This window comes from Puntigrus tetrazona, chromosome 10 (genome assembly GCF_018831695.1).
Source record: "Puntigrus tetrazona isolate hp1 chromosome 10, ASM1883169v1, whole genome shotgun sequence".
NCBI classification, from domain to species: Eukaryota; Metazoa; Chordata; class Actinopteri; order Cypriniformes; family Cyprinidae; genus Puntigrus; species Puntigrus tetrazona.
In genome coordinates this window covers 7,742,696-7,752,295 of record NC_056708.1, presented here as the reverse complement: position 1 = coordinate 7,752,295, position 9,600 = coordinate 7,742,696, and the positions used below count along the sequence as shown (strand labels likewise).

At 39.9% G+C, this 9,600-nt stretch overlaps 1 protein-coding gene across 1 annotated transcript in view; it reads right to left on the bottom strand.

The window, feature by feature from the left end:
* Positions 1 to 4,899: 4,899 nt before the first annotated feature.
* efnb3a (ephrin-B3a) overlaps positions 4,900 to 9,600 on the bottom strand; it is a 38,224-nt gene continuing 33,523 nt past the window's right edge. Inside the window, exon 5 of the mRNA XM_043250876.1 lies at positions 4,900 to 9,542. Within this exon, the coding sequence (XP_043106811.1) occupies positions 9,112 to 9,542 (431 nt within the window). The 3' untranslated portion in view covers positions 4,900 to 9,111. The remainder of the gene's footprint in view (positions 9,543 to 9,600) is intronic.

The following is a 9,600-nucleotide window of genomic DNA, read 5'->3' as shown; positions in this document are numbered from 1 at the left end:
AAAACAAATGTTCTCTCTCGCTGTCACACACACACGCAGACACGGCCATGGTTCACTGGCTCTGTGCACAGCTTTCCCTGTATCTTTTTGTCTGAGGGCCGCCAGGTTTTGTTTTGTGAGGAGAAATAACAAAAAAGCGACCCCCTATTCCCTGACCCGCACCGCCTCCTCGCCGCTCTAAACCCCTCACACGCATTCCACACAGTGCCCGGGTCAAAGGCCACGCCAAGCACAATAACCAGTTAAAAAGGAAAGGGACGGACTGGGTGAAGTTCATTCACATCGCAAATCCAGCTCAGCAGAGAAAGTGGGAAAAAGAGAGAGAGAGAGAGAGTTTAAGAGAAAAATGCACTTTGGGGACTGTATTCTTTGTCTAAATGAGCTGAGGGATACTAATCACATGTATCTGAGGAGAATTCGCCCGGTCTTTAGAGTTCTACAGAAACGTCTACAAAAACAGCATCAGCAGAAGCTCAATGTGAGGCTGACAGTATAGAGTGTATATATAGCAGCCTGGTTCTAGGGCTACGCTCTCGGTCATTTTAAACATTTTAAAAGCCTTAAAACCTTGAAATAAATCAACACTATCTATCAGGATTCACCGATAGAATTTAAAACCAAAAAAGAAAGACAACAAAAATCATGCAAACATTGCTATTTCTTTTGAGTAATTATTTGTTAACATTAGAAAGTATGTTCGGTATAGTATGATTTTTTGTAGTAGAATGTAATCCACCTGGACTACATTCATAATGCAGGTGGATTACATTAGTTGTGTTGCTTCTGTATCATTTACAAATCCTCTCCTATGGCCTCATGGGATAGCAGCATCTGGATGAGCACTTCAGAATTTCAGTAACAAGACATTATGGTATTTTTGTACGTTGCATACAGATTTTTTGCCTTATAGTAGAGAAGTATGTATGTTCAGATAAAACCTTTCGGCTTTTTAGCAAATGCACAAGTCAAATATCCAAGCAGAATAAAACTAACAAACAAGTGCAAAAAGGATCCTCCATAAACAAAATCACCTGGTAGTTTTCACAGTTTACACAAACTCAAACCACATTATTGCACTTTTACGAAGACAAATACACTATAAAATGAATTTACAGTTGACCTGAGTTTTAAACCCCTGCAAGTCTAAGCATATTATTCTATGATCGTTTGGGAGAGGATCATATGTGATGAACGGAAACATTTCAGATCAAAACGGCTGCTCTGCTAAAGCATGACCTCCTGGTCCTTAAATGTGACTTAAAATGATTCAAATAAATCAATTCTCTTCTGTTTCCATTATGTGGATACATTTTAGTTTTCAAATGGGAAAAATAAGTTGTTAAATAAGTATACAGCCTAACATTTATCCTCCGAAGACTGCAATTATATCACTTCCTCTTGATCGTGTCATTTAAAGAGATGTTCATTATTACTGTGTAGTACATAATTGTTGTTTTTAAACTAAAATTGTATTTATCTAGTGTACACATTATGAAGTTATAGGGTTAATCAAATTGTTTGACTTCTCTCTCTCTCTTTTGCATTGTGGGTAATGAAGCACTTCTGTGGGAATTCATCACCGGGATTTTATAGTTCAAATTACATTGACTCGCAGCTTTACAGGAGCATACATATATATAAACATATGAACAGAAGCATAAAAATGTCAACAACCTCTCTGCGCTCACTGTGTGTCTGTCCTGGAAAGTTTTTAAGTTGGAATCAATTTCTCTGCGGAGACTTTAAATGGGATTTTTACTTCCGGAGGCAGTCTTTATTGTCTGTATTGTGTGTGAGGGCACAATCACGAGGGCCCTTGTGTGAGAGACCGTGTGTACTGTTGAAATAAGTGTGTGGGAGAAAGCAAGATAATTAAAAGCTGTTGTGGTCTCCGTGCACACCGTGTCTCTGGAGGAAGATGGTAATCTTTATGACTGTGTGTGTGTGACCTGTGTCTCTTAGGGAAGATGCCTGTTCTGATGGAATGCTGACCTAGAAACCAGAGCATGGATAATCCTGACAAGATCACAAATCTCATTCTGTCACCAAAGGGATGATGTGTGTGAGTGTATTTGCAGTTGTGTAGGAAGATAATGAAGATTACATTTTATTGCTGTGTTCCAAAACCTAGGGAGCTGTCTATGGAGACAGCATTTTTAAATTATCAATGCTGCACTGCTGACAGGAATGTAGGTGAGTTATTTGTGCTGCCTAAGTTCTAAATTCTGAAATTCACCTATATTCTAAAGACAGCCGTGTATGGTTTCTTTGCGATAAAGGTGATGAATGCACGACGACAAACTCGGGAGAACAAAAAATGTATTCAAAATGGAAGATGATGTCAGAAAAATGTTGATTATTAATAAATCAATCTAAATAATTAAACGCTTTTATCCAGCACAATTAAACTCAACATTTTCCTGCTAGTAATGTTCTTTCACCAGAACGTTCTTGGAACACGGAAAGTTATGTTTGCCGAGTAAAAATGGACCATTTTGACCATTATTTGTGCTTTCCGTGTAGGTATTGTGCAGCTACATTTTGTTTAAGGATCAGATTAAACAAGCTCAAACCAGCTGCCATGCTTCAAAACATACCCAACGCTGGGGACACACTAAAAGATTTCTTAATCTTACGAAATATTCAAATTGTGAGAGACCACAAACATGAGGACAAAAAAGTCCTAGATTTCACCATTTTGCTACTATAGTGTGTGGTGTGCCGCGATGTGACAACACAACACACCACACAGATTTTCATCCCAACTGGGAAATATCACAAAAATAACTGCCACAAATCGACAAGCTGGTCCTTAATCTCTGCTGTTTGCATCGGTCTTCTGTCAGCTCGCTTTCAGATTGGATATTGTTTCATATCACGTGATAATCTCCAGATCTTAAACGCGTTTGTTCTCGGGGCTCCCCCCACACGTCAGGATTTCCGATTCTTAACACACAACACACCACAGGACAATCTGATAAAACCACCAGATAATCGGTACATTACCTAGGATTGTTGGAAAGGGAGAAATCGGCCCGATTATCTTGTGGTGTGGTACTTCGAATCAAAACGATACAAAATTCTGCATACGGAAAAATGGTCACCTTAGCATTTGTTGTTTTTTTTATTGATCAACAGGGCTTCCTATAAAAAATAATCTAATGAGAACCATATATTACTGTGAAAAATGACTGAACGATTAGATTAGCTTAGCAAAATGCTAATATCAAACATATTGAAATGTGCTATTTGTGTGGCCTGGAAAGTTTAGCACTTGGCAAGTCCATCAGTTAAAATGTTGCCTATGTAGGTGGCAGACCGGAGAAGCTCACTAGATTTAGCTTCAGAGATTATGTGTGTGTATGTTGGGAAGTAAACCACATATTAAATGTGCGTGCTAGTATATGTGCGTATGATGCATTGATGGTACACAGATGGTGTGAAATCTGTTCATGTGGTTGCAGAGATAGTCCTGCTATGTGTCAGAATATCAATAAAACTTTACAGCAGTGTGTGTGTTGACAGTTATGCAAATGCTGCAAAGGAACCTAGTGTGCAACATTTAGGTTTGTGATTAATGTAAGACCAGCTCCAGCGTATGTACGGGTCAATAAACAGAGGAATTTGAAGGGCGCACACCACACACGCAACCGAAAAGATTCAATGCTAACCTCTCGCCTCCAGCCAACCCTCCAATTCACGGGCGAACTCTCCGCACACACAAACAGCCGAACGAAAACAAACAGGGGCACACACAGTTACGCTATCTATGAAGCCCAGACGGACCCTCTCCCCTCAGGCGGCCATTAGCAGAGCGAAGGTGAGTTTCAGAGAAAGAGGAGTACACACCGTATGATACGACCTGTCAATCACGCGGAGAGCCTCGGAGGAGTATAGGAAAATATTTCTGCATTTAAATTTGACTATAATGTCATATTGTGCTGAAACCGTTTTAATAACGCCACGGTTTTGGGCAGAAGCGTCTGTCAGCGGAGAGGGGTACAGATTCTGAATAAATATTTGAATTGAAGGGATGCGTTTAATCTCCCAAACTGAATGAACCGAAAGAAAATGAATGATTATGAAACTGATAACGTAACAGTATCTCGAATCAAAGCATGTGTGTCTAAATGCGCCTGCTCTTCTGTCTTAACAGCTTCGTCTCTGACAGCCTGTCAGTGGCCTGCTGGCGTGGATATTATTGGACTGAAAAACAACTCTATCACACTCCGCCAGAATCTGTTTCAAGAACAAACAGACGCTCAAATGCTGCAGCCGTCGGTTCTTACGACTATACTGTGAAGGGTCATGTGGGGTTTTGGTAGTGAGGGGTTTTTACGGCGCCTGTCAAAGTGCCCATTTGATTTAGTGCCCGGACTTGACGGGGGCAACACATCAAACACTGATATAGAGAGATGAACCAAGAAGGAAGACAGAACGAACGAAACCGGGAGGGGAAGGGAGTGATTGTGCCATTAAAATGCCAGTGATGTCATCCAGCACTTATTATGAGCCAGCAGCGAACCGTATCAAGTCAATGGACAAACAGAGTAACAACAGAAGTGGAATGTGGGAACATATTACAAGATCAAGTGAGCGTGGAGGAATAAGTAAAGAGGGAAATCTAACAAGGAAATGGCAAAAGCGGCATAAAACAACAAGTAGCGGTAAAAACACCCTTTGGGAGGTTTGAGAACCACTGTTATAAAGGTGAATGATAGCCACGATAAACCAGCTGAGAGGCAAGTTTTTTAGTTTTATCAGTGAGTTTTACTGCATGGAATGTAATCTTTATTTGATAGAGTGTCTGGATTGGAAAGTGAGAGAAAAGAGAAAAAGAAAAGAGAATAAGGGAACAGGTGAACCAAACAGTTTTTCCCAGTATCTAATCTCAACATCTTTTTAAACATATTAACATTTATTTATCATTGCCTCAGTGTTTTTATAACATCTTAACATAGTCGGAACATCAACTCCTGTCCAGTACAACTGGACTCTTAAAACACCGTAAAAGTCCTCTTGAAATCAGCATTGTTTATAGAAATACTGTTGAGTTATCTAGAAACAGTCTTCATCACAATTTAGCATCAAGGCATCTCAAAATATGATATTCGGTTAGCAGACAAATGTAAACAGATAAAAGTGTAACAGCCAGTATTGAATGACTATGTAAAATGCTAAAAACAGGGTTTGGTGCCATTGTGTAATCACTATCGGTATTTTTGGTAGTTACTGAAATGCTTTGGGTGGCTTAGATCAACATTAACCAGGCCAGGTGGCTCGTCTTTGTTAAACAGAGAAAACTAAAAAAAAACTAAATCTGGACTAACCCATGGTCTGGCCAGCCGAGGAAGTGCTTTACATCTTTTAAAATGCAGGCAGATGATGGAGAAATAAGGAGAAATAACACATTTACAAAGAAACAACAAAATAAAGTATGAAAAAGCCCGACAATGGTTCCTCCAGGCCTGCAGGGGGCAGAAGTTCAAAAATGCATCTCTCTTGAATACCACAGTATAGAAACTCGTTCAAATAATGACACAACAGTTTATGGCTGCATCCAAAATTGCATACTTTTGTACTATATAGTAGGCAACAAGGAGAATGAGACAAAGGAAGTATGTCCAAATTCACAGTATCCGCAGGGAAAAATACCCCAAAGAACCTACTACTTCCAGCATGATTCTGGCCCCCCCAACTGAGCCCGTTTTCTCCCAAGGTTTTCTCCATTTAGTCATAGATGGAGTTTTGTTCTTTGCTTAGTTGGGGACACTTAATTTCTAGTAATTATTGTCGATTTGATCGCACAGATACTATTTAAGATAACGTCTCTGAATTCAATAATGAAGTGCCTTTAACTGAAAATTGAGTGTTTAATCTAGTCTTTATACATTACCGACACCCTATTCTCCAATTTGATACTGTTAAGTGCTTTGACACAATTTGTATTGTTAAAAGCGTTATATAAATAAAGGTGACATGACTTTACTCTCCCATGAGGCCACGGGGGAAGGGCGTTGTTGGGGTGGGGGGTGATTGGTGAATGGCAGTGAAGCAACGCAACTTTGATGTACTGTATGTCGTACATCCATATGACATTTATACTTCATAAAACATACTTTTTCAGTGGCTGCTAAGTAATTATTCAAAAAAAGTACCTACTCAAGAGATTGTTCAATTTCGGACACAGCCATTGTAAATGCATCAGATAAATAATCTGGAAAATATCTTCTTTTTCTTCTTCTTCTGAAAAAATGAAGTGAAAAACAATCCTGTCAATTCAGAATTAACAAGCATCAGTTATTTCCCAGACATAACTCAAAAACAAAACGGAATAAAGGTCTGCTCGTAAATATTCGATTTACTTAAAATCAATCTCTTTCAAAGGTTTTATGCCTTAAGTGATTTCAACACAGAACATGATCAGCGTAGTCTGATTCCCAAACAAAGCAATCACTTACTTAAAAGGAATTGTTTTTATTATTTTCATCTTAAGGCTTGTGTGACGACTCAGCATGGTTCCTGACTCAATATTCATATCACAATGTGCAGATAAAGATACACATTGTTTTTTTGTAATTGGTGGTATTTTATAGAAACAAATTAATGATGTTAAAAATACGAAAATAGAAAATCTTACCACTTTTGACAACGTTTAGTTTTTTTTATTTAATACACAGCTAAGACTAATTATTGGACTGAATTCATGTCACCATTAAAAACTCTCAAAAGTCCATCATTTGGCAAAAGACTGATAAGTACAGTAAATGCCATAAAAATCACATCTCTTATATTTCCCCCCAAATGTCTTTTTTCGCAAGCACTGAAAGAATAGTCAATGGAGCAGTTAAGGGGAATCAGAACTACAATTGATAATTCCTTACAGTTCCCAATGCTAGTTACAATCGAAGGTTACCACAAGCAGGGTAGGTTGGATAAAATTGCATTTGCTTTTGCTTCATTTAGAGTACTCTCATTTGCGCCATCTACAAACAAATTAACACTGTTGAAAGTAATGAAATGGGAAGAAGAAAACATAAAAAATACATTAACAGAAATAAGTAAAATGATAAAGGTGCCATTTCTGGTTCTTAGTCAATTGCGATAATGATGGCAACAAATACATAAACCAACACGGACGGAGAGAAGTCTGAACCAGAAAGCTCAGGTCACTCCGGTCGGTAACATACCGTCTCTTTCTACATCTCACGATGATGTCATGTCTCATCCAGTGAAATAACTCTGGTGAACTGTGGACCTGAAGCCTCAAGCTGGCACAGGGTGATAATGTCAGAGATGGTTTGGAGACATCGCCCGAAATGTGATAATGAGAGTCGAGACGAGATTGTAACCAAGCAACGGATATGTGTAACACTCAAGAGGATGTGGAGAGTTTGTGATTGGGTTGATTTAGATGCACAGTCTCACTGGCTGTCTTAGTCCTACTGTCTTCGGCCTGAACCACAGTGCTCTGAGCAACATACCAACGAACAGCTGGAGTCCATCTGCTGGGGTTAACGCATGAAAACTCAAACTGCTGTAATGTGGATGTGCGTGTTAAGTGTGTATAAGTTTGGCATTGTGTGTCTAGGGTAAGTGAGCAGTTTATCATGGTGTACACAGTACTTCAAAAGGCAGGGCAGAGAGGGAGAAGCCCTCAAATCATCATGAGTGAAGGACTCCCGCGCAGCGCTGAGGGGTTTTTCTTTGACCGCTTAACTTTGACCTCCAACCTCTTGGAAATCTCAGAAGAGTCTCCGTCTGAAACGGTCGATCATCCTTCTACACCTCCTCCACACGCGAGTCCTGCTGCTCACATAAAAATGTTTAAAAAAGCTCAAAAACAAACAACCGGGTGCTGAGGAGTTGCGATAGGAAGCTGATGAAGTGGAAGGAAATGAAAAAAACGTTTCTTTGATGCTTAATAAATAAATCAGATGGAGGTCCGAGTTCAGAAAAGACAAACATTTACAATCAGATGAACTGACTAAAACAAAATAAAGAGGGGCGAATTCACTAAACAGTTGCACTGCTTTTGCGCCCAGTACACTTTGCGTCTCATCCACTAGCCACCCACACTAGCCAGTTTAACAAGTGCTTTGTGCGATGGAGAAAGGTTTTAAAATGTTTAGTGAACTGTTAAATTATTTTTCCTTTTCCACGCAAAATCGCCTCCTTTCTATGCAAATTAGCCTTGTTTTAGAATGCATAAACAGTCTATACTAAGTCCAACTCCAAGTCAAAAAAGCTTGATTCTGCCAATTACATTAAACATTTTAGATTGTTCCAAAGTGCAAAGAATTCAGTGACTTCACCAGATTCTATAAAAGAAGCAATTGGGCAAAAAAAAAAACTAAATTGTGTAAATGATAATGGCAGCGTTAATTCATCAAATAATGAAAAAATATTTTAAAACAGAAACATATCTTGTCAAAACGTTTTTGTCGTTTTTAAAGATTCAGTTAGTTTTCTGTATCTTTGTAATACTGGAAAGTCCCATTAAAGTACGCCAGATTGCTCCAGTCCGCAGGTGGAGGATTGTGGCGTGGAGGTGGAGTTTAGATCTTTTAGGCAGGTTTTTATTGTTACCAGACTTCATTTAGTGGAGAGACCACTAAAACAATGCATGTGCAAAAAACCCCCAAAACAAAACAAAAAACGACGCAATCAGCCAGCGCACTTTTCTAGTGAATTTCCCCCCAGAGAGTAAAAATGTAAGAAGTACTTATATTATTTATACAGGTATTCTTTTGTTTCTCTCTACTGTTTTGAGGATAAGCACAATAACTCAATTTCAACCATCAGAATGGACGTATAAACTCATCTCCAACAAGCGTGAGACGTACATTCACTTGCACCTGAGTACATGTGAAATCCGTGATCCGCCCACCACACACACACACACACACACACACACACACACACTTGTAAATAAATGCAAACACGCTGCTATGACATAAAAGCTGGATTTACCACTTTCCTAGAACTCAACTTCATGTCCAGGTTCTAGTATCGCATATAGGCTCTTAAATATAGAGTCACTTGGGACACACAGCGCATGTGTGTGAGGTACGACAAATTCTGGATGGGTTTTCTGCGTCTTCTTTGATCTCATACTTTGTAGTAAATATTGGCGGGACTCTGAGGAGGCATCTCTTGAACGATGTAGACGGGGTGTCCGTAATCACCGCTGACTTTTTCGTAATGGGGGCAGTACGCCGAGTCAGAGGTCCGCAGGGGAATGATGATATCACTGGGCTCGGAGCCATTATTGTTGCCCCCGCCGGCCCCCGTAGCTGCCCCGCAGGAGCTGCCTCTCTTTGGGGTAAGAGAGGAGAGCGTAAGGGCAGGATGGTGAGTTTCGGAGTGCTTCGCTTTCCGTCGCCGGTAACACACGATGGCAATCACTACTGCGATCAGGAGGATAAAGGCTCCCCCGGCACCGCCGGCGATTAGGGCGATGTTAGAGGCAGAGACGGCACCACTGTCTCCCCTCTCTCCGGACTCACTTCCATCACCTGCTTTAGAGCCACTTTCTGTATCTGAAACAGAAAAGAGCTGATAAATCAACGACCAACCGACTTCTGAAGCTCACTTGCT